Source organism: Phacochoerus africanus, chromosome 2, assembly GCF_016906955.1.
Source record: "Phacochoerus africanus isolate WHEZ1 chromosome 2, ROS_Pafr_v1, whole genome shotgun sequence".
In the NCBI taxonomy this organism is placed as follows: Eukaryota; Metazoa; Chordata; class Mammalia; order Artiodactyla; family Suidae; genus Phacochoerus; species Phacochoerus africanus.
In genome coordinates this window covers 190971924-190996524 of record NC_062545.1, presented here as the reverse complement: position 1 = coordinate 190996524, position 24601 = coordinate 190971924, and the positions used below count along the sequence as shown (strand labels likewise).

The following is a 24601-nucleotide window of genomic DNA, read 5'->3' as shown; positions in this document are numbered from 1 at the left end:
TGAGCCTCATGTGGGCCTGATTTTTGGAGACACAGAGAAAAATAATGTCCTAGTCTTCAAAAAGCTTACTGCGTAATGAGAAGGCAGAAGATCACTGATTCAAGGTAAAATATGCTCAGTGGTAGAAACTATGCAGGGAAAGTTCTAGACTACAGAGACAGGTTTTGTAGCATAGTGGAAAGATCTGTACACACTTTGCTTTAAACCCCAGTTTATCCCCTTGTGACCCTGGGCAATTCACTTAATCATCCCTGCCTTAGTTTCCTAGTCTGTAAAAATGTAGATAATAAAAGAACTTTCCTGATAAAGACATTGTGAACATTAAGGGAGCTGCACCTAAAGCTCCTCCTATAGTATCTAACACAGAAATGCTTTCAAAGGTGATCATTAATATGATTCCTCTGGTTCAAGTGTGCAGGTGTTTGAGTAGAAGGCGTGAGCTAAAGAAATGGAAATGGAAGAAGGAAAGGACAGCTAAAGAGGGTCTCATCCTTACAAGATCGCTCAATTATTGTGGATAAAGTTAGAGAACCGGCGAGGTACCCACCCCAGGTGAGAGCCTCGAGCTGGTGCGCAGCCTCCGCTGCTTCCGAGGCGTCCTTGTTGCCCCTGGCAACTGGCAGTCCTTCCCACCGCCCAGGAGGCGCCACGCAGGAGCAGCAAGATGGCTCTGAGCTCCTGGTCCCCAGAGCTGGGGTTTGGCGGCAGCGAGAAGGCACTAAAGGCAGCAGCCACTGTCTCCACTGGCCCCTCCCTGGAGTTATGCACCTTTCCCTCCACGCTGGGATGCTCAGTCGCTGCTGCCGCGCTGGAGCAGCTCTTTGTTGTGGGTGAGAGGCCTGTAGGTTCCCGGAAGGACTTCTCAGAGGTGGCGCCCAGGCAGCACTCAGTGGGAACCCTTGTGGGGACTCTCTTCCCAGAACCTTCTCCAGCTCTTTGTGGGAGAGAGGGGCAGCGGTATGGGACCCAGAGCTCAGCTCTGTGACTTGGGCCAGCTCTCACTAGTAGCTGGCAAGTCCCAGACAAATCCTGGACTCCCAGGCCCCTGCCATTTGCCTGTGACTGGAGTGCCCACCTGCATTTAGATTATACACTGAATTGTAGCTTGCCCCTTCTTCCCTTTTCTTTACGAGTTCATTTCCTCTAACACTTTACCATGGCAAACGGGCGGGTTTAACGGGTAAATAAGAAAGGGATGGTGAAGAATCTCCTACCGCGTTAGGCAAGGACTTGTGCATTAGGCATAAATAACTTTTTCTGCGAATAATTTCTGGACCCTTTTCCTGCTAATAATTTCTGGACCCATCATGCTTTCTTTCCCTGAGTGTGAGTTATAAAACATGTAACTCTTCAGCCCATTTGCTAGTGGGAACACACTTGGGCTCACTCACTTCATAGAAGAAAGGAGACAGCAGCCAATGCCTGTCCCTTCCTAATAAACACCTGCTTAGAAACTTGGTAACTAATTTCCACTTGGGTTGTGAGCTTAGTTCATTAAGAGAATCCACATTCCCTGAAACCGAAGGCGGAAATTGCTATTAACTCTTCTGAAAGGTGAGGATGGCCACTAAGAGCATAGCCTCTGGAGTCAAAGCACTTGGTTCTGAATCCAAACTCTATCAGTGGTCGACTCAGTGACCCTAAGCACATGACATAACCTCAAGTCTTAAATTTCTCATCTGTGTAATGAGAATCATCATGAGGTTATAAGAATTAGCTTAGATTATACATACATGTAAAACACTGAGCACATCAAACTCATCGCACACATGAGCAGGCAGGCCCCAAATCCATTTAGACAGAATCTGCAGAGTACAATGGTGAAAAAGCCAAGGTGAGTGAAGCTTCCTCTGTTCACTCTTCTCTTCATCTTTTCTTTTTCCTTCTTTCTTTCCATTCTGCATGTGTCTTGTCTTCCTTACCTTTGCCGATATTTCCCAAACCTGTCTTATCATGTGCTGTGGACTTAACAGTGTGGGAGAGAAAAGGCAGTATCTTTCATATGTCAATGAATGAAAAGGGTTAGAAACTCTGCCTACCTCAGATCTACCAGTTTTACAAATATATATTCTCATTCCATGATTAAAATATTGGCACAGAAGTGAAAATGACATAATGGATTTATAAAGAATTAAAAAAACTGCTTTTTTCAAAAATAGTACATTTAGGATATATGTATACGTGTGTGTGTGTGTGTGCATATATATGTTTATGTGTATGAAAACCTTCTTAAACCTGTATCATAGGCATGTTGTCTTTATCCTTTTCATAAATCTATTGAATTCTTTTTGTGCTATCCTATACAGATTCCTTCTTTCTACCATGAGTGATACAAAGATGGAATCTTCAGAGGAGTTTGTATTCAAGAAGCGTAAAGTATATATCTAAATAAGAACACTATAAACAGAGAAATATCATGTACTATAGAAATTCAGAGAGAGATGTAATTTTCAGCTGAGTAAGCATTTGAACTAAAAGGGTTAAATAGGATTTGAACAGATAAATAAGGGGTTTAATTTTCTAATTTTTTCTAGAACAATCGCTGCAAAGTGACTATTTTAAATGCGACGAAGAAGCTAAGACCTTTCTTAAGGATGTTGCTATCGCTGTTAAGAAATTGGTATTGTATTATCCATAAGTGCTACTTTTTTCAATCTTCTGCTTGTTTCTTCATCAAACCTTAATTTAGCACCAATTCTGTTCAAGGTACTTCAGTAGATGAATAGGGAAAATATTTGCCCCGAATGAAAATTTCCCTCAGTTTATTAAGCATTTGCACCTGTGGATTGCTGCCCATGCCAGGCACTGAGTTAAGGACCTGTGCTATGAATGAGGGCAAGACTGCTCAGGTGGGAGTTCCCATCGTGGCACAGTGGTTAACGAATCCGACTAGGAACCATGAGGTTGCGGGTTCGATCCCTGCCCTTGCTCAGTGGGTTAATGATCCAGCGTTGCCTTGAGCTGTGGTGTGGGTCACAGACGCAGCTCGGATCCCGCGTTGCTGTGGCTCTGGCATAGGCTGGTAGCTCAGCTCAGATTCGACCCCTAGCCTGGGAACCTCCATATGCCGTGGGAGCCGTCCAAGAAATGGCAAAAAGACAAAAAAGAAAAAAAGACTGCTCAGGTGAAGAGACCCTGGTGATAGCAGAGCTCAGTTAAGGGGTGGACCACATGGGCAAAGGTTTGTGACATCAATATGTGAGCATTGCTTAAAAACAGCAAACAACCTCTAGGATAAATGGCACACATGTGCCACTTTTCTCAGGTCTCTGTAAGCAATTCCATACGAAACTGCTGAAAGAGTATTTGGCAGCTACTCCCTTGAAGTAGACAGTGATTTTTCAGTGAAAACAAACAAGGACCTTTCAATTATACCTTGGCTCCATCAAAGATATTTAAAGAATTTCTTTTGAAATGTTACCAACATATCTCTCTTTGGCTCTAGATGGTGTTTACAATGCTTCCCCAACAGGGTCTGAATAGTGACATCTCTTTATTTGATTTAAAAATAATAAGAATCTACTACATATCAAATATCTGAAAGTGTAGAAATAAAGCTGTAAAGTAAATGAGCTTGAATCTACAGACTACTGAGAAAAGTTAATCTCATTACTTCATAATTATATTTTTAATTTTATGTAAATATATGTAGTTGTGCATGTATACTACAGAATTGGACTTTATAAGCCCAGCTGGTTTAAGTACATATATATAAACCCTGGGAGTTGGTGTGTGTTGTACTTACTATGGCCCTGTGGAAACCTTTTCTGATTTGTTCTTGTAGTTATGTCTTTCTCCAGGACTTGAAGGGGTCAAAATATTTACTGTGGCTTATTAAAGTATCTACTATGTCTCCATTTAATATCCAAGCTGTGAAATCACTTAAATAGAGTCCTCCCATTTTTTTTTAAAGTAACACATTTTCATTATTATAAAAGCATTTGTGTTTGTGCTGGAAAATTTAGGGAAACAATAGACAAGCAAAAGGATTATAGTAAAAATCACTATGATCCTACCCTAAAATAATCACGATTAATTCTTTAATGAATATCTTTCCTAGTTTCAGGATATAGATAATGCATGTATTAAATTTTATTTTTTATAGGAAAGTGATCATACTAGACATAAAATTATGCAGCCTGCTTTTTTATTATTCAGAAAATATAATGGCAATTTCTTAGGTCACAAAATAACTATAGCCGTTGTATAGCCATTACAACAAATTTGTTTAAAAGATGTTTTATCTATTTTTTCCACTATCAGATTTTTTAATGTTTTTTACTTTTTTAAAATATCCATATATATATATATATCCCTACCTATTTGTTTGGACTTTTAGATATGTATAAGAAAACCATTGTTGTTTTTACACCTAATCATACTTTTATAGGCATTTTCCATTTTTTAATTAAGTAGTTTTCTTTCTCAATGTCTCCTTTTTTTTGGAGTCTTTACTTTTAAATTGATTGAAACTACATACAGGAACACATACACATAGGGAAAGATAATTTCTGAATAGAAGAAAATCAGCAGGTATTAAAAGATAAATTAACAATGACACTTTAAAAACTGATTTGAGAAGTGATTTTTCCCACTTTCTATTCCAAATAAAAATACTAGCAAAAGGTATTTTCTGAAAATCAGATTTAGATCTTTTAAAATATTTACAAGGCATTGTTTAGAAAATCAGTCTTATTATTTTAATGTCTTAACTGTTTAAATATGTAATTTACATTTTCAGGAAGAAATGAGAAAAACCACAATTGATCTTCTGGAAATTGAAAGCATGGAACTCAGCAGACTGTATTTTCTATTGGAAACTATTCCCAATAGTGTTAGCAGAGAATTGGAAGGTACTTTTAAGGTTATCAACTGTAGAAATTTAGTTTATCTTATAAGAAAATAGACTGCAGTACTTGTAATGAGATTAGTTTAATAGTTATTTCATATAAAAAATATCTAGAAAGAGTATACAACACAAATACAGTGAGATACATAATAATTTTCCTTTAATTTTTAGTGGACATAATATATATATATATGTATATATAAAAGACGAATTGATGTAATTATCCATAGATGGGCTAAAGATATATAGATCAGCTCATTCCAAATTGATATATATCCAAATAAGTTAGGCAGCTTGACTGACCTTAACCATTCTAATTTCTCTATGAGTTTGGCTACCATAGGTACCTCTTGTAAGTGGAATCACACAATATTCGTTCTTTTGTGACTGGCTTATTTCACTTGGCACATCTTTAAGGTTCATCCATGTTGTAGCATGTGGCAGAATTTCCTTTCTTTTTAAGGCAGAACAATATTCCCTTGTATGTGCATAACATGTTTTATTTATCCATTCATCTATCAACGGACTCTTGCATTGTTTCCATCTTTTGGCTCTTGTAAATAATGCTATTACAAAATAATAATAATAACAATAATATAAATAGGTAATAATGCTATTACAAACATGGATGTGCAAATATCTATTCAAGTCTCTGCTTCCAATACTTCTAAGTATAAATGAAAAGAATTGCTGAAGTATATGGTGACATGGTAAGGTTATGTTTAATTTTTTGAGAAGCTGCCACAATGTTTTCCACAGTGGCTGTACCATTTTACCTTTCCTTGTGCAATGCATAAGCATTCCAATTTCTCCACATTCTTTCCAGCACTTGCTATTTTCTGTTTTGTTTTGTTTTGTTTTGTTTTAATAAAAGTCATCCTAATGGATATGAATTGGTATCTTGTTGTGGTTTTGATGTGCACTTCCCTAATAGTTAGTGATGTTGGACATCTTTTCATGTGCTTATTGGCCATTGGTATATCTTCTTTAGAGAAATGTCTGTTTGGGTCCTTTGTCCATCTTTTAATCAGGTTGTTGTTGAGCTGTGGGAATTCTTTATATATTCTGAATGTTAACTCCTTATTAGGTATATGATTTGCAGATATTTTGTCCCATTCGATGAGTTGCCTTATCACTCTCGTTAGTAATGACTTATGTTATTTTTTTCAGTTGATTTTTTAAAATAATGACTTTTGATGCACCTCAAAAGTTTGAATTTTGGTATAGTCTAGCTTTTATTTTCATTTTTTGCCTATGCTTTTGGTGTCATATCCAAGAAATCATGTGTAAATTCAATGTTGTAAAGATTTCCCCTATGCTTTCTTCTAAGGATTTTTTAGTTTTGTCTCTTACATTTAGATCTTTGATCTATTTTGAGTTAAATTTTCTATTTGGTTTAAGTTAAGGCTCCAGCTTTATTTTCCTAGTGGCGAGGAGTGTTGATGGAGGCACACAGCTCAGTTGCCCTGCAGGAATTGCCCTAGACAAAAGGGACAGGCTTCTTTCCAGGTTCTAGTCTTTTCCCAAGTGCCACCCATATTCAATGATTGCTCACCAAGAGATACAAGGGTCTGTCTCCCTCGCTCAATGTAGAACAACATCACAACTGCAAAGCTCATCATCATTCAAACCCCTAACCCTTGCCCAACCCTTATTTCCTCAGAGGAGCTGTTCCTAAGAGCTCCACACACAAATTTTAAAATTTGTTTCCCAGGAAGCCCAACCTAAAACTGTAGTCTAAATAAATAAATAAATGATTTTTTTTTTTTTTTGGCTGCACACATGACATGCAGAATTGTCCAGACCAGAGAATCAGACCAGAGCCGCAGCAGTGACAATGCTGGATCCTTAACTACCAGGCCATTAGGGAACTCTAAAAATTATTTTTAAAGTAGATGTTCCAGTGATCCATTTATTGCCTCATAGCTCCAAATCTTCCTTCATTTTCTCTTCTGTCATAAGGGAGCTGAGCCCTGTGAATTTTCCCCTTTGTCTGCTGGCACAGTGTTAAGCTTTGTCAGTAGAGAGCACTGGAGGGACACTGGAGGAAACGGGTCCTCCTCCCGTTCTGGTGCTCAACCTGGCCAAATCTTGCAGTACAGGTAGCTTCTCCCAGCAGTGTGCAGCAGCCCTCGCACCAAGCAGCTTCCTTAAATACCCCTTGGGCAGCTTCATGATAGATTGCTACCATGAGGCACCTTCCTGTGAACAACCTCCATGGTTTTCCAATGAATTCGGAAGTACAGCAATTCCCTGTGGACAGCCCTTCACCCCAAGACCCCCAGAAGCCTATTTTTAATAAATTCTGCCAGCCTAGCATTTCATGCACTTCTTTGCCATCCAGTGAGCCACAGCCCTCTCCAATGAGGTCTCGATCTCAGGTCTGGAGGTGCCCCTTCCTAGAAGGCACTCTCTCTCAACCCTCAAGATAGTGCTGCTCCTTATGCCTGGTATTCCTGAATTCTTTAGAGCTTTGTTTACTTTCTTACTATTCATTCCCTCATTACTCTAACCCTCTGTTACAGATAATAATTATTTTTTCCCATTTATTTTTAAAAATCTTTTTAGGGCCGCACTCACGGTGTATGTAAGTTCCCAAGCTAGGGGTCAAATTAAAGCTGCAGCTGCCAGCCTATACCATAGCAACATCAACACCAGATCCGAGCCATGTCTGTAACCTACACCACAGCTCATGGCAACATTGGATTCTTAACCCACTAAGTGAGAGAGTCAGGATCCAGAGCTGAGGTGGGAAACTTTTCCTAAGGGGTTTGTCCTCTGGTCTGAACTGGTGCAGGGCGAGTTAGGGGGTGGAGGTCACTTACAGAAGATGATGTGGGCTGATGAGGGATGTGTGGTGCTTGCAGAAAGCTGAGAAGAGAGCGGAGATCCAACCCACGTCCTTATGGATAGTAGTAGGGTTTTCTACTTCTGAACCACAACAGGAACTCCAGATAAGAATTCTTTATATTAAAATTTCCCCCATCCAATTTACTATAAGATTTCTATCTCCCAATTAAACTCTGAGTGATATAATCAATTATAAAACAATATCCACAGTGTTAGTGTAGTTTGGCAGGGAATACACAACAAACTCCCACATGCAGAGAAAAAATAAGACTTAAAAGGGTCTGTGCTCAGGCAGAATTAAGAGTAGTTTTGTTTTCTTTGGTTGCTTTTCTTTACTGTCTAGATTGGGTTATTTTAAGCAGGAGAAATATTTTGGAAGGAAAAATAAATGCCATGCTCGCTTATAAGATCCATAAAGACTTGATACATACTGAATATTTAACCAAGTAAATTTAATAGGCCTTATGTTATAAAGCTTTTCAACTATAAGTATTGTCCTTGGATGGGTAGCATCAGCATCACCTGAGAGCTTGTTACAAAATGCAGACTTTCTTGGTCTACCTCAGATCTACTATGTCAAAGTCTGTAGTTCAGCCATATCTCCAGGAGATGCATATGCATATTCAAGACATAAAGTTTAAGAAACCCTGCTGCCATGAGTAATTTAACTAGTAGCCTACAAAAAATAACCTAGCTCTCTCAGGGGAGCTATCGGGCAGTTTTCAGGGAATTTGTTGTGTAGAAATAACTAGCTCAGTACCCTTTTAAAAGCAGCAGTGTTTAAAAATTCATGCATTTTTACCATCTATCTATCAAGCACTTAGGTAATCCTCTGAAGTCTTATGTGAATACACTGATTTATTATTTACTAGTGAATAATTCATTGTTTAACAGGCAGAGTTCCCCAGAAAGCAGAGCCAGAAGCAATGGCTTTTGCACTGTTATTTTATCAGGAAGTACGATCCAAAGAGGAGGAGGATGGGATAAGGAACAAAAGCAGGGAGAAGGGAGAGCTAATATGAAGTGCAATGTGATGTTCATTGCCACTAATGGGAACTAGTTAGGTATGAGAATATGCTCCCAGGACACAGGGTCACCTCTTTTCAGGAACACCCAGGCACTGGCTTCTGTCTGCCATTGGTTCACTGCTTGCATACCTCCTAAACTTTGGGTTACATGTGCATGGGTGGGGGTAGGGGTGTCTAGGAAGTCCCACAGTAAAGGCCATATGGAAGTCCTAGATAGGAGAGAAGTGTATAGGACAGATAAGAATCAGACTGCACTAGTAGGAAGTTTTTCAGAGCTCATTGAAAGCTGGTCACTGACCGTAGCAGTAGCTAAAATAAGGGAACTAACTGATAGGTAAGACTGAGAGGATCCAAAGGCATAAGAGGTGTCTGGTACAGGAACATGATCAGAAGAGTATTTCAAAGAAAGACAAAATTTATGGAGTTCCTGTCGTGGCTCAGTGGTTAACGAATCCAACTAGGAATTATTAGGTTGCAGGTTCAATCCCTAGCCTTGCTCAGTGGGTTAAGGATCCGGCGTTGCCATGAGCTGTGGTGTAGGTCGCAAACTCGGCTCAGATCCCGCGGTGCTATGGCTCTGGCGTAGGCCGGTGGCTACAGCTCCAATTAGAGCCCTAGCCTGGGAACCTCCATATGCCGAAGGAGCGGCCCAAGAAATGGCAAAAAGGCAAAAAAAAAAAAAAAAAAAAAAAAAAAAGACAAAATCTATCATTTGAAAAGTCAGTAGCTACAATTGTGCTGTTTCTCACATAATTGAGTAACATTTCTTCCATTTACTTTTAAGAATGTGTCAGGGATGCTCGAAGATTAAATCTTTTTGAGATAAATCAATTACACTTGAAAATTACCAGGATAAATAATGAAATAGAGTTTTGGAAGAAGAAAATACTCGATCTGAAAAAGATGAATACAACTCTGGGGTAGGTATTTTTTGTTTGTTTAGTACTTGAGGGAGTCAGTATCTGGAGTCGAAGTGGAAAACTTCTCCTAAGGGGTTTGTCCTCTGGTCTGAACTGGTGCAGGGCGAATTAGGAGGTGGAGGTCACCTACAGAAGATGACCTGGGCTGATGAGGGGTGTGCGGTGGCTGCAGAGAGCTGGGAAGAGAGCAGTCAATTTTCAACCACTGCAGCCAGGAGACCTGTAAAATTTCAGATAATTCAGCTTGCTAGCAGCAACTGTGGGCAAATCACACACTGCCTTGCACCCTATCTCCAAAAGTAGAAGCACATAGTGGTTTTCATTTCATTTTTAGTGAAATCAAGTTTACAAACCTCAACCACCAAAGTGAGAAATCTTGCTGGGTAGTATATTTGCATGTATAATATCAACAGATATATTGTAGCTAGTTTAGGTCCTTAAATACATTCAGTCATAGTCTACTGGAGGGCTGAGGATGGGATTGTTTCTAGATTTTATCTGTGATTAAATGAGAGCTGCTTACCTGTTAATTTCTTTTCTTTATTCCTCAGTTGTGTTGCCAGCACTTCCCCTGTGGGATGGGCCTCATTTGCTCCCTCTGTAAATCAAAATGGGGATTGCAAATCTTGATTTACCCAGGAGGAAGATATATATTCTGGGGAGTGGGGGGGGGGAAACACCAAAAACCTTGAAGAATAACTCAGCACTACGAGTAGATTTGCAAGACTGAGGTATAAATGTCTAGAGTTTGTTAGAGTAAAAAATACTGAAAGAGCACTCATAGTTAAAAAAATGTATATTGGGAAGCTAAAATAATCAGAAGGCTACTTGGTGCACAGAATATCAAAGCGTCATTATTTATTACATGGGAACCTCAAGGCCCAGGGACAGTTTCCCAAAGTAGGCCCTCAGAACACCTATTCTGGGAGATGCTCCATGGAAAAGTTTGTGATTGCCTACATTTGAGAGACTGCATACCCTAACTCCTGTTGGGGACTCACACTGCAGATTTGTGCATGGTGTGTGCTAGCCTCAATCACCAGAGACCACTATAAAAACTATCAATTTCTAAATAACCAGGAAGATAACATCCAGGTTGGAATACTCACATCAGTTAGCCAGCACTATCACACTTCTATAGACCAGCAGTTCTCAAACCTGAGTGTACATCACCATCACCTGGAATGCCTGTTAAAGCACAAATTACTGAGACTTCCACCCCAGATTTCTGATTTAGTAGGTCTGGGGAATATGGATAAGAATTTGCGTTTCTAACAAGTTCCTAGATGTTGCTGATGCTACTGGTCCTGACTACTCTTTGAGAATCACTGATCTAGAGAAATCTTTGTGGAAAGCCAAATATAAACATAAGGTGGGTTGCCTGATAGGCTAGCAATAGCAAGCTGAAGTCACTTGTTGTATCCATTTTTCAAAGAAAGAGGTATATCAAGGTGCCCACAGGTGGTCCTCAGACACTAGACATGTGCAAGTCGTTTAGGAATGGGGGAGGGAGGTTTCCTTGGATCCTACGTTCAGTTTCTGAGAGTTCTCCCAACTCATCAACATACACCTAGTCAGATGTATTAATTTGACTTGTTTTGTTTTATTTCCTTAAGTGTACTTGATCCTTATTTTGCTTCGTTCTTAGAAAGCGTCCTCTCCTAAACCTACAAAGTACCCATTATCTTATCCCATCTAGCCTAGGCTTCTTTTAATTGCCTTTCTGTGGTGGAGTTGACTTCTGGAAAATAAGCTTACCAACAACCTGTTTTTATTTTCCTGAGCCTTTGCACACAATCCCCCTGAATTAAAGTGTTTAGCCTTGGAGTCTAGTACAAGGATAAAGGTCTTTACATTGTAGGTGCTTTGAAAAAAAGGAAAATATAGAAATAGCACCAATGGTGCCTCCTCAAACCTTTTCTTGTTAGCCCTGGGGTAGATATTTCTTACAATCTTATAGGCTCTTCTTCCAATAGATGTGGCCAGTAATGGATATGTGAGGTTCATGTCTCCTCCTGAACTCATATTTGGCTGCAGCTATGAGAAGATAAGAGGGTTTAAATTAGATTTCAAGCACACTCTGAGAAGTGTAGACTCAGAGCCCTCCTCCTCACCTCCTGTCCATCAGAGGAGTACTAGTTTTCTCCTGGGCCCTCTCTGCAGGACAGTGATGTCAGAAAGTGGCTGGAGGGGTGGTGGGATGTTTCTCATTCTTTGACTTAACCACATATCTCAGGATGTTAAGATAGCTGGGACAATGCTATGTATCACACTGGCCAGATTCCATTCACCTGTTTAAAACTGTGAATCCTTGTGTGCTTTAAACCAAAATAGCCCATAGTTACCGCCTAGTGTGTGAGGGTAGGTGAGGTGAGGCAGGACCACAAGACCCCCCTGCAGTGGTAAACAGTTGGAAGATTCACACTTGTGTTTCCTTGTGTCCTTCATCTCAACCAAGGTTAAACAATTATAAATAAAACGCTAAAATAAATATCCCTTCCAATTTCCTTCTTTACGGTGGTTCGTCTCACCAAACAGACTTTAAATTTTCTCTTTTGAAAGCCCTTTTCATGCCATAAATGGTTCTTTTTCTCGTAGTGAACAGCAGGAGTTGCTATCGAGGCAGCATGAGAAGATTGTCCTGTCACTCAACCAGGCCATGAAAGAAAAAGCTACTACCACTGTTTACATCAATGAGACTTATACCCAAATTAACTCAGAGAAGGAAGAACTAGAGTTGCAAAAACTATATCTTCAAGAAGTAGAGGAGCAAATGGAAAAAGAAAAAGCAGAATATTTGAAAAGAAAAAAACAATTGAGTCAAGAGGTAAGTGGCGTGATTTATTTTTAAAAATAGAGAATTACAGGAGTTCCTGTTGTGGCTCGGGGGTTGAGAACCTGACAAAGTGTCCATTAGGATGCAGGTTTGATCCCTGGCCACCCTCAGTGAGTCGGGGATCCAGCATTGCCATGAGCTGTGTTATAGGTCGCAGACACAGCTCAGTCCCGAGTTGCCCTGGCTGTGGTGTAGGCCAGCGGCTGTAGCTTTGTTTCGACCCCTCTCCTGGGAACTCCCATATGCTGCATGTTCAGCTCTAAAACAAACAAACAGACAAACAATTGTACAGAATTGAGGGCAGGAAATAGGAAATAACTTATTTGTCCTTAAAGCTAGCCTGTGCTCCCCATGGTATCTTCTACAGGGATAGAACAAAGACTCAAGGACACTGGTACCCTTTGGGGAAGTCATTTGATTGTGTAGTAGCATCTCAGTTCATGGGAAGGAATGTGAGTGACAGGAATGGTAACTCTGGGCTGGCTCCTTGCTCAAATGCAGCCCTATAGGGACTAGGCATTTGCTTCTGTGTCATTTGGCTGCCTTTGACAGTTCTGAGGCCCTGTCTCTATAGATAGGATCAGTGAGCTCACCTCTGCTGGAACTTGTGCCTCCTGCTGAAGGAGTCCAAGAGGGAAAAGCCTTAGAGGGGCAGGCAGAGCCAAGGGCCTTGTCAACTGAGGGAAAAAAAAAGTATAACCTAAAAGTTGTGAGTTATATTTTATTTAAGGACCTGAAGGGACAGCTCTGAGGAACTGTTCCAACAAGGTAAAGGAGGAGCCAGGATATGTAGAAGTTTTTGCTGAGATAAAAAAATATAGTTGAACATCAAAATTGCTAATCACAAAAAAGACATCTCGAGTTAACATTTTACTGCTTTTCTACATATGAGAAGATGTAAGAGTCTGGGCTCATTGAAATCATTACTTTGATATGCATCTTTTTTTTTTTTTTTTCTTCTTTGGCCTCCCTGGGGCATATGGAGTTCCCGAGCCAGGGATCAGATCAGAGCCATAATCGATACCTACACCTCAGCTGTGGCAACAGTGGCTCCTATAACCAGTGTACTGGGCTGGGGAGCAAACCTGTATTGGGGCTACAGAGTCACTGCTGATCCCATTGTGCCACATGGGGAACTCTGGATATGCATCTTTTTAAAAAAAATTTATTGGAGTATAGATGATCTACGATTTTGTGTTAGTTTCAGGAGTATAGCAAGGTGATTCAGTTATATATACAAATATATCTCTTTTTCTTCAGATTCTTTCCCCACATAGGTTATTACAGAATATTGAGTAGATTTCCCTGTGCTATACAGTTGGTCCTTGTTAGTTATCTATTTTATGTATAGTAATGTGTATATATTAATCCCAAACTCCTAATTTATCCCTCCCCCTCATGTTTCCTCTTTGGTAACCATAAGTTTGTTTTTGAAATATTTGACTCTGTTTCTGGTTTTTGAATAACTTTTTTCTATCATTTTTATTAGATTCTATGTATAAGGGATCGCATATGATATTTGTCTTTTTCTGTCTTTACTTAGTATAATAATCTCTAGGTCCATCTATGTTGCTGCAAATGGTGATATGCATCTTAAATATCTAGGGCCAGCATCCTGTTTTTCTCCATCCTGAATTCCCCTCAGGGCATATCATCCAATGCTACACAGTGGCTGATGGTTTGATGGGGGGCAACATTTGTTGTCTACTGAAATGGCAACATTTTTTTTTTTGTCCCCAGCCCCAACAGAGAAGGGTATGTTGAGACCAGCAGTTTTGTGAGAGTCAGCAAGGGATCCTGAATTCTTAAGTATTCACCCTCAGAATGGCTTCTGATCGATTCCTCTTTGTGCTACTTCAGTTGTCCCAGGAGAAGCAGGGCTGTCTCCACATTAGGTGCTCCCAGCAACAGCCTTCTTTTCCCCCCAAGCATTGCGGGCCTAGCCCAGGATGAGAATTGCCACTGAGCTCCTGATGCTGCTCTCTCCATCATGAGAACTGGGATCACTATAATGCAGGCAATTGGATCTGGCTTGCAACTCTGCCATATTGAGTGCAGTGTGTGTGTGTGTGTGTGTGTGTGTGTGTGTGTGTGTGTGTGTGCAAAGAAAAAAGAAAAGAATGTTTATTGAATTGGATTTCTTTAGTCTTAATTAAAATGTAGTGGAGTTTCCTGGCAGGCTAGCAGTTAAGGATTAGGCGATTGTCCCAGCTGTAGCTTGGGTTTGATTCCTGGCCTGGAACTTCTGCATGCCCCAGGCACCACCAAACAAACAAACAAAAACAAACAAAAACCCACAGTGGAATACAGTCTGGCAGTGAGCAACCTTTTGATGCAGGACAGAGAAATGTCACTTCCCAGGAGGTGCAAGCCTCTAGGACAGACTGTCAAGTAAAGGTCCTTGGCTTCTATAGGAAAGAATGCAAGAGTGAGCCAAAATAAAGTGAAAGCAAGCGTATTTAGAGAGACACACATTCCTTAGGCAGAATGTGGACCATCTCAGAAAGTGAGAGTGGCCTCAGGGTATGGGGTTGGCTAGTTTTTAATGGGCTGGGTAAATTCATAGGCTGGCAAGTGGGAGGAATATTCCATTTTAGGGAAGGGGTGGGAATTTCCAGGAACTGGGACACCACCCATTTTTTTTTTTTTTTGGTTCATGAGAATTTATTTATTTATTTATTTATTTTTAAAAATTTTAAGTTTTTATTGAAATGTAGTTGCTTTGCAATGTTGTGTTAGTTTCACGTATACAGTAAAGTGATTCAGATATATGTATCATATATATATTCTTTTTTAGCTTCTTTTTCTTTTTTTACAGAATAAAATACATACATTTACACACAATTACATTCACACAGATTATTATAACATGGATCTTAAGAAACAGATTAAGTGACTCCCACTGGAGAAGTGGAATGGAAAATATGCTGAGACAAATAGGAAATTTATTCTATACTTTATCCCAATTTTATGGCTTTCATCTTTACTACTTAGTTTTATCTATTACATTTCAATTTTTCTTTAAAAATTAGCATTATATTAAGTTGTTATATTATGCAACTAAAATTTATAAAGAAGAAAGCCTTATATACCATTAAATATTTTATATAGCATAGTCAAAAGAATAACTTAACTGGTAAGCATAACAAAAATAATACACCCTCTGAAAATAAGTAAAATATAAAATGCATAAGTTGGTTAAAAAACAGTGTAACTATATAATTATGTCCTCACAATTTGTTCCATCTCATTGATTCTTCAATAAAGGCATTACACCATTCTAGGTGATGTGATAAACAAGACATTATAGACTTTACATTGTACCATGGAGAGAAATGGTTATTAATAATACAATTGTAGAACTGTATTATTTAATTGTACAGTGGCATTATTTAATTATAATTATCATAGGTTCTTTGATGGAGAGGAAATCAGAATCAGATCTAAGAAGACTTCAGCATTCCAAGAATGATGTCAAATGACCCCCTTCATGGTGGATTATGCACTTATTTACTATGAGATATATTTCTTCTCCAGACATTCCTTGTTTGTGTATCAATTGTAGATTTTTGGTTTGCAGTTATTCTGAAGTTTTGATGTAAGAGTCTATATGTATATGAGATTGTTTTAAGTTGTTCTCTTAATTGCAAGTTAATCCCCAGTGTCCCACATTTGTACCCACCTCTTCTCATGATTTCTGATCTTGATGGTATAATTGTGCATGGATGATTTCATATCTTTACTGTATATGTACCTTTACTGGTGAGCCTTGTCATTTGTGGAATTTTTGTTTCCTGTTGCTGATCTTTTCTTTCCTGCCTAAAGAAGTTCCTTTAGTATTTTTTGTAAGGCTGGTTTAGTGTTGCTGAATTCTCTCAGCCTTTGCTTATCTGAGAAGGTTTTTATTTCTCCTCATATCTGAATGAGAGCCTTGCTGGATAGAGTATTCTTGGTTGGAGGTTTTTTCCTTTCATCACATTGAGTATATCATGCCACTCCCTTCTGGCCTGCAGAGTTTCTGCTGAAAAATCTGCCGATAACCTTATTGGGGTTCCCTTGTATGTTATTTGTTTCTTTTCCCTAGCTGCTTTCAAGATTTTCTCTTTGTCTTTAATTTTGGTCAGTTTGATTAATATGTGTCTCAGTGTGTTCCTCCTTGGGTTTATTTTATATGGTACTCGTTGTGCCTCCTGGATTTGAGTGAGTGGTTCCTTTCCCATGTTAGGGAAGTTTTTGGCTATTATCTCTTGGAATATTTTTTCTGTCTCCTTCTCTCTCTCTTCTCCTTCTGGCACCCCTATAATACGGATGTTGGTGTGTTTCACGTTGTCCCAGAGTTCTCTGAGACTCTCTTCATTTGTTTTCAATCTTTTTTCTCTTTTCTGTTCTGCATCCGTAATTTCTTCTAATCTGTCCTCCACCTCGCTTATTCGTTCTTCTGCCTCCTGTATTCTGCTGTTAGCTGCTTCTAGTGAGTTTTTTATTTCAGTTATTGTATTTTGCATCTCTTCTTGTTTAAGTTTTATATCTTGTATCTCTTTGGTTAGTGTTTCCTGTAAGTTATCCATCTTTGCCTCCAGTTTATTCCAATGTCTTGCATCATCTTCAGCATTGACAGTCTGAAGGCTTTTTCCTGGAGGCTGAGAACCTCCTCATCACTTAGCTGATTTTCTGGGGTTTTTCCTTTCTCCCTCATCTGAGTTATAGTTCTCTGCCTTTTCATTTTTATAGGTTTTTGGTGTGGTGACCTTTTTATAGATAATAGAGCTATAGCCTCTCTTACTTCTGGTGTCTGCCCCCCTTGTGGCTGAAGTTGGTATGGAGGGCTTGCTGTAGGCTTCCTGATGGGAGGGGCTGATGCCTGCCCCCTGGTAGGTGGAGCCGATTCTAATCCCTCTGGTGGATGGGGCTTAGTCTCTGGATGGGATTAGAGGCTGCTGTGTGCCTGAGGCTCTTTAGATGGCCTGTTTACTGAGGGGTGGGGCTGTGATCCCACCTGGGTTGTTGTTTGCCCTGGGGCTTCTCAGCACTGACTGACGGGTGGGGCCAGATTTTCCCAAAATGGCCACCTCCAGAGAAAGGCACTGCTGCTGAATATTCCTGAGAGCTTTGCCTTCAATGTCCTTCCCTCACAACAAGCCACATTCACCCCTGTTTTCCCATGATGTCCTCCAAGAACTGCAGTCAGGTTTGACCTAGGTTCCTGTGGAGACCTCGCTCTGCCCTGGGACCTAGTGCACATGAAAGTCTGTGTGCGCCTTTTAAGAATGGGGTCTCCGTTTCCCCCAGTCCTGTGGAGCTCCTGTGCACAAGCCCCACTGGCCTTCAATGCCAGATGCTCCAGGGGCTCTTTCTCCCTGTGCCAGATCCCCACATATGAGGGTTTGATGTGGGGCTCAGAACTCTCACTCCTGTAGGTGAGTCTCTGTGAGCCAGTTAGTTTTCAGTCTGTGGAGCTTCCCACCAGGGAGGTATGGGGTATCACGAAATCACCCCTCCTACCTGTGGATGTGGCCTCCTCTTTTTCTTCTGGAGTAGGGTATGGGTTTCCAGTCCATTTGGGTGGAGATTGCTCAGTCTTTAGTTGTGAATTTTGTTGTTTTTTAGGAGAGAAGTTGAGCTCCAGTCCTTCTATTCTGCCATCTTAATCCCGTCTCTGCACCACCCATTTTTTGACCTTTTATGGTGGGCCTCAGAACTGCCATGGCACTGGTGGGTGTGTCACTTGGCTGCTGATGCATTGCAATGCATGTATAATGAGGCTTGAGGTCCACTGGAAGTCAAATCTTCTGCTGTCTTGGGCCTCCCGGTGGCTTTAATCAGTTTTGTTGTATTCTGTTTCTCAATGGCTTTGTCCCCCTCCTCATTTTTTTAATGGTTGTGCCTGCCATCTGGCTTTCCTGTCTCAATTTGGTTCTTGTGGTGATTGGTCTCATGATAAGACTATTCATAAGTTCCGCTCAGGTCCAAGAGTTTCTATCCCTTGGAGCACCTATGTCTTCAGAGACAGTTTTACACTAAAACTGTGGCTTATTTTTCTTGGGTACAGATGGTTCAGCCCTAATTGTCCTTAGAACAGGCACTTTGTGAAGTTGCTGACAAGGAGTCTCTCAGGCAGTTTGCAGCCACTAAACAGAATTGATGAAAGCAGAGCTCCCTGGACCTTTTCAGGGGATGAAGCTAGCTGTAAGTCATGGAGTCAATTCACATCCATGACTCCCGTTACTGGGTTACACCTACTTGGATTTATTGTTATCTCGATGAAATAGTGTCAGGGCAACAAGGACCAAAAGAGGTTTTCTTATTTTCATTCTCTACCCACAATAATGCTGAAAGGACTTCATTTCACCCACTATTTCCAGCCCTCTGCTGGACTGTTCTCTCTGAGCAAGCTGGAGCCCCCATGCTGGAGGGGATCACTTAAGTTATAGGGGAAAAATGTGGGATGTGTCTTCATGGACACAGCTGAGGGATGGCTTGCAGGGCAGTGGGGGTGAGGAGTACGAAACCATGTCCCTTTTCCTTATTTCCCCTGGGGCTGAAGCAATGGTCATTGGTGGCATGGAATCTGAGCTTTGCCCACCAGAAGAAAGGCTCTACCAGGCATTGGATTTTGTCTGTTTTATTCATTGCTGAATCCTAGCACCATGATCAGTTCCTGGCAAACCTCACACATGGGAAACATTCTATAATATTACTTTATTGAATGATTGAGTTTCTAACTTCATTTTAGGCCTTAAAGCTAAGACCTCCACTCCTTCTATTCTTTAATATAAATGTTAAATTCAAGAAAGGAAGCCCAGAGGGGCTTCAGATTGGGAATTTGAGAACGTGATAGGTTATCCTTCCTTTTTTGAATAGTGTTTCTCAGGGATCCACAAACTCTTTCTGAAAGGGGCCAGAGGGTAGCTGGGCTTTGTGGACCATATACAGTCTCTATGGTAACTACTCAACTCTGCCATTTTAGCACAGAAGAGCCAAAAGGACCAACTAAATCAAAGAGGTAGTGGCTGGATTTGGCCCACATGTAGTAGTTTGCCTACCCCTGGTCTATTTCTCTGGAAAAGGGCACCAGTTAGGATACTTTCAGATGCAAATAGCAGAAGCTCTGACTCAATCTAGTTTAAATAGTAAGGGCCTTTATTACCTTACACAATTGCAATTCCTGAGGTAGGGCAGATTCCAAGAGTAGTTAATGCAGTGGCTCATCCCTCCTTCACCTTTCATCCTAAGGCTGGTTCCCCTCATCGTCACAAGATGGCTGCCAGTGACAGCTGCATGATATGCTTCCTTATTCAAGTAGAAAGAAGAAAATCTTTCCCAACCAAGCACAGAAATCTTCTTGCTGTGTCCACTCCAGCCAGGTTAAGACATTTCCCACTCTGGAACAATACTGATCCTAAGGGAATGCCTTGTGCCAGTGGGCTAGACCAGCCAGGATATACCACCAATGTTCAACTACCAGTGTTCACTAAATGCATGTGATATGCCATAGTTAACAGCCTGTTAATTCCCTTTACCTGCTAAGAAAGGAAAAACTGTTTACGACTGACCCATATGGTCTCCCCTAACACAGAACAGATTTTTCTAACACTATTTCTACAATTGCAAGACCTAAGACGTTGGCAGAAGGCTGAGGCCAAAGTATGAGCACAGAATTTCAATTTTCAACAACATTTGCTAATCACCATGTTTCATTCAAATGCAGCTGTGCCCTAGTGCAGAGGTAATTGATAATGATCACATTCATTCAGAGCAGTCACTTTGGGTGAATTGGAAACCACCCAAATATGTGTTCTCATAACTCTTTAATACAGAGTTAAATATGTATTCTCAGGCCTTACTACTCTCTTATTTACTTTGTTCTTTATAATTCATTTTGCCAGACCAGTTTGTAATGTGTTTGATTTAGATAAGGTGACTGAGTAAAATTGCTATTTATCTCCAACAGATCGGTGACCCCTCAATGGGTTCTTTCCCTAGAGCTGCAAATCAAATCAGTTTCAGTATAGCAGATCAGAAACTCCACTCAGGTCAAGAACTGGAGAAGGGAGAGCTTGTCCTCTAGAACCACCTTCCCCTTGAGTGGAGAACAGTAAGGGAATTTTAAGAAGTGGAAGGCAGAGGTCCTCAGGGCTCTAGAAAAGGGGCGGAGATTTCCAGAGACAGCCCAGGGGGAGGGGGGGGGGTCAAGCTGGAGCATGCGCAATCCTCCATGCTTTTTAGCGCAGGGTGTGAATTGTGCTGAGCAGAATTGGCCCAGTTTGGGTGGAGATCTGAGCATGGAAATGAAGCAAAGGTAACTTTAGGACACCTCCAGGTCTTATCTGCGTAGACACACATTTCCTTTGGTCAATGCACAGCCAATTCTGGGCAGTTGACTGCTGCATGTTGCTTAAAGCACAGCTATGGAGTGTCTCTGCCAAATATCAGGTGTTTTTGAAATAAACGGAGGTAAATTAAGGCAAGGATCGTTTAGCTCTCAGGGACTGGTATGAGTAACAAAATGGTAAATTGTCCTGGATTGTGAGTTGCCCTTTCATGATTTTGGTTTTGGTCTGTTTAATTTCCCATTAAATAATGTGAATTTAGATTTCCAAAGAATTTTCCATTCTTTACTTTGACTCTCCTGATGTGCTTAACACACTGTAAGTCTGGTAACCAATTTTACTAGTAAGTTTTACAATGGCAGTTACTTTTATAATTTGCTATTAATTAATGATCATTATTTTATTCTAAATGTACTATTTCAACATTTTATAATTACAGTTTGGTCCTTGTGGTTCATTATTTTTCCTTTGCTTCAAAATAAGCAAGACTGTTTTTTTTAAAATTAATTTGATAATAGATTGAATATGGCATATTTAAATTAAATATGAATTAGGTTGAAAAAAAAATCCTAAACTTTGTAGTCCTCAAACATTTTGAGTCGGCTTATTATGTTTGTTACTACAGATTGAGGAATATAAAGAACTCTGTGAATTTAAGAGAAAGGAGACTTACAAAAAGAAGAAAGAATTGGATAAATTAAGGCTTAAAGTGACAAAAATGAGAGAAACAGTTACTACCAGCACAGTGGTAAGAAAGAATATGTTTTTTCAAGCCTGACGCCATGCACCTCAATATACAGTGCCTTCAGTATAACTGGTAGCAGATCTTTTAAAAAAAGGAATTGATTTAATTCATCTTTATGGCATTCTGGGGAGAATGTTTTGGCATGTGAACGTTTTCTGACACTCTGTTTAAGTGTTACAGTGCAATTGTGTATTCCTCTTTAGGAATATGATGGAAAGAAGGAAGTTTGGAATGCCTTAGGTACAAGTTGCATTTAGTGAGCCAAAATACTGCAAAAATGATTTAAAAAAAAATACAAAACCAACCAAATGTATATAGACCCATATGTAATGTTTCTGTGAAACTGCTTTATTTTACATAAAGTGAATAATCATGGGCAGATTCCTTAATTTTGAATGTGTAATAAAACAGAATTTAGGCTCTCCGTTTATATTTAGTACAGGAGCTTTAATATGTGAAGGGAATTTGGGAATTTGTCTATTTGAACTAGAAAATGCTTCAGAGTTCTGCACTTTTGTTTTTAAAAACTGGTAACATTGATTTAAAGCCAGGACTCTATGATAAATATTTTGTGAAAATTATCCTTATTTTAAAGATAAGAAAACTGACGTTTATGGAGGTGACAGTAATTAAAGAGGTTAACATTTTCATGTTAATTAAAACAGAAACACCTGTTAATCTATCACAATTAGGTGAATTGAGTCTTATTGTCTTCTGTTTTGAGAATTATGTGTAAAACTATATGGGGCAAGAGAACTACTAAAACATATTTCTTATCAGAATGTTAATTCCATTAACTTTGTGTTGGGTGATTCTGATCATTTTAGCTACGATATATCTATTGTGACATCCCATTACAAAACATAAGTAAAATCAAATATTTGCTGCAAATATGTACATTCTAAAAGATCTTTATCTGGGAGATCCCATTGTGGATGAGTGGGTTAAGAACCCGACTAGTATCCATGAGGATACAGTTTCAATCCTTAACCTCACTCAATGGGTTAAAGATCTGGCATTGCTGCAAGCTGCACTTAGGCCACAGATGTGGCTTGAATCTGGAGTTGCTGTGGCTATGGTGTAGGCTAGCCCAGGAACCTACATATGCCACAGATTCAACCTTAAAAAAACCAAAAACCAAAAACAAACCCCCAAAACAGCAACAAAAAAACCAGATCATTATCACTTTTTAAAAATATCAACATAGTAAGGAAGCATGAGTCAGGCTATGCTCAAAGGAGAACACAGGGGAGTTCCTGTTGTGATACAGTGGAAACGAATCCAACTACTATCCATAAGGATGCAGGTTCCACCCCTGGCCTCACTCACTGGGTCTGGGATCCAGTGTTATCATGAGCTGTGGTGTAGGTCAGAGACACAGCTCAGATCCCAAGTTGCTGTGGCTGTGGTGTAGGCTGGCAACTGTAGCTCTGATCAACCCCTAGCCTGGGAACTTCCACAGGCCGCAGGTGTGGCCCTAAAAAGCAAAAAAAAAAAAAAAAAAAAAAGAGAACACAGAGTTTGTATAAAACATTTTATCTGTATGCCTAAGCTCATAATTCCAGTTTGGGCCTCATAAATTATGTCAAGCACAGCACAAGCATAGCTTGGGAAAATGAAGCATATGTTCTTTCACCTGTACTTCTAAGATCTCTAAGGCCAAATTAGACAAGGCTTGAGGTGGCAGGGATAAACTCACCTCCAGTGTCAATCGCTACCTTCCCTAATCCAGCACCCCACCCCACCTCACCTGTGGAGAAGAGTGTTTAAAGCACAAACTTCAATCTGACAGATACCTGGGTTTGCATCGTGGCTCTACCAACCTGGTTTCCTCACCTATAAGGTGGAGGTAGTGGGAATTCCCGTCATGGCTCAGCAGAAACGAATCTGATTAGTATCCATGAGGACGTGGGTTCAATACCTGGCCTCACTCAGTGGGTTAATGATCCCTCGTTGCCTTGAGCTGTGGTGTAGGTCACAGACATGGCTTGGAGCTGGTGTTGCTGTGGCTGTGGCATAGGCAGGCAGCTGTAGCTCCTATTCGACCCCTAGCCTGAGAACTTCCATATGCCGCAGGTGTGGCCCTAAAATAGCCAAAAATAAATAAATAAATAATAAATAAATAAATAAATAAATAAAGGGGGTAATAATATTGCCTACTTCCAAGGGCTTTGTGGCGATGGAATCAGGTCATGCCTATAAGGCTTTTAGCTGAGTGCTTTGAATTTGGTTAAGTTTGTTGTTATGGTACTATTGTTGTTATTGTCTGAGATTAGAAAACAGATTTTGGCTATGGACTGAGACTGCAGGGAATTTCAGGTTTATCTTCATGTGTTACTTTTTTTTTTTTAATTTGCTTTATGGACGTTCCCAGGCTAGGGGTTGAATTGGAGATACAGGTGCCGACCTACACCACAGCCACAGCAGCTCAGGGTCTGAGCTGTGTCTGTGACCTGTATGACAGCTCACGGCAATGTCAGATCCTTAACCCACTGATTGAGATCAAGGATCAAACTGGCATCCTCTTGGATATCTGCTGCGCCACAACAGGAACTCCCATGTGGTGCTTTTAGTTTAGAAAACTCTGCAGCCAAGTCAAGCTGCTGTGATGCTGGCAGAAGAGAATAATGATGTGTACTTCTGAAGGTACCCTACACATGCAGGGCAGAGAGGGCCGAGGGCTAGAGGTTAGGGGTATCAGGCTGGACGAGCCTTCAGCATATAGTCACTAATCCTGATGATTGGTCAGAGTCCTTTGAACATTCTGCTAATTTTTGATGGCAGTTCTGTGATTTCAGAGCATTGTTAACTCTGGAACTAGTTATAGCCCACGAGTTCAGTCATGTGAATGTTTAGAGAAAAAAAGTAGTTTGGAGGAGCTTTCACGCACCTGTCTTACCTGGTATGACCGGGAGCACCTCTACACCCCCAACAGGTGTTTCTCAGGCCCCACACTGATGTGCAGGGTTAGGTGGCATTGAATAATCCATCCATGATAATTCTATGCCAGAGCAAAGGAATTTGTTTAATCAGCTTTTCTCTC

The 24601-nt window shown here is 40.2% G+C and overlaps 1 protein-coding gene across 1 annotated transcript in view; it reads left to right on the top strand.

Annotated features, from left to right (window-relative positions):
- Positions 1–538: 538 nt before the first annotated feature.
- Positions 539–24601, top strand: part of CCDC175 (coiled-coil domain containing 175) — a 74270-nt gene continuing 50207 nt past the window's right edge. Inside the window, exons 1-6 of the mRNA XM_047767459.1 lie at positions 539–830; positions 2535–2620; positions 4742–4853; positions 9512–9647; positions 12246–12474; positions 21439–21561. Of these exons, the coding sequence (XP_047623415.1) occupies positions 665–830; positions 2535–2620; positions 4742–4853; positions 9512–9647; positions 12246–12474; positions 21439–21561 (852 nt within the window). The 5' untranslated portion in view covers positions 539–664. The remainder of the gene's footprint in view (positions 831–2534; positions 2621–4741; positions 4854–9511; positions 9648–12245; positions 12475–21438; positions 21562–24601) is intronic.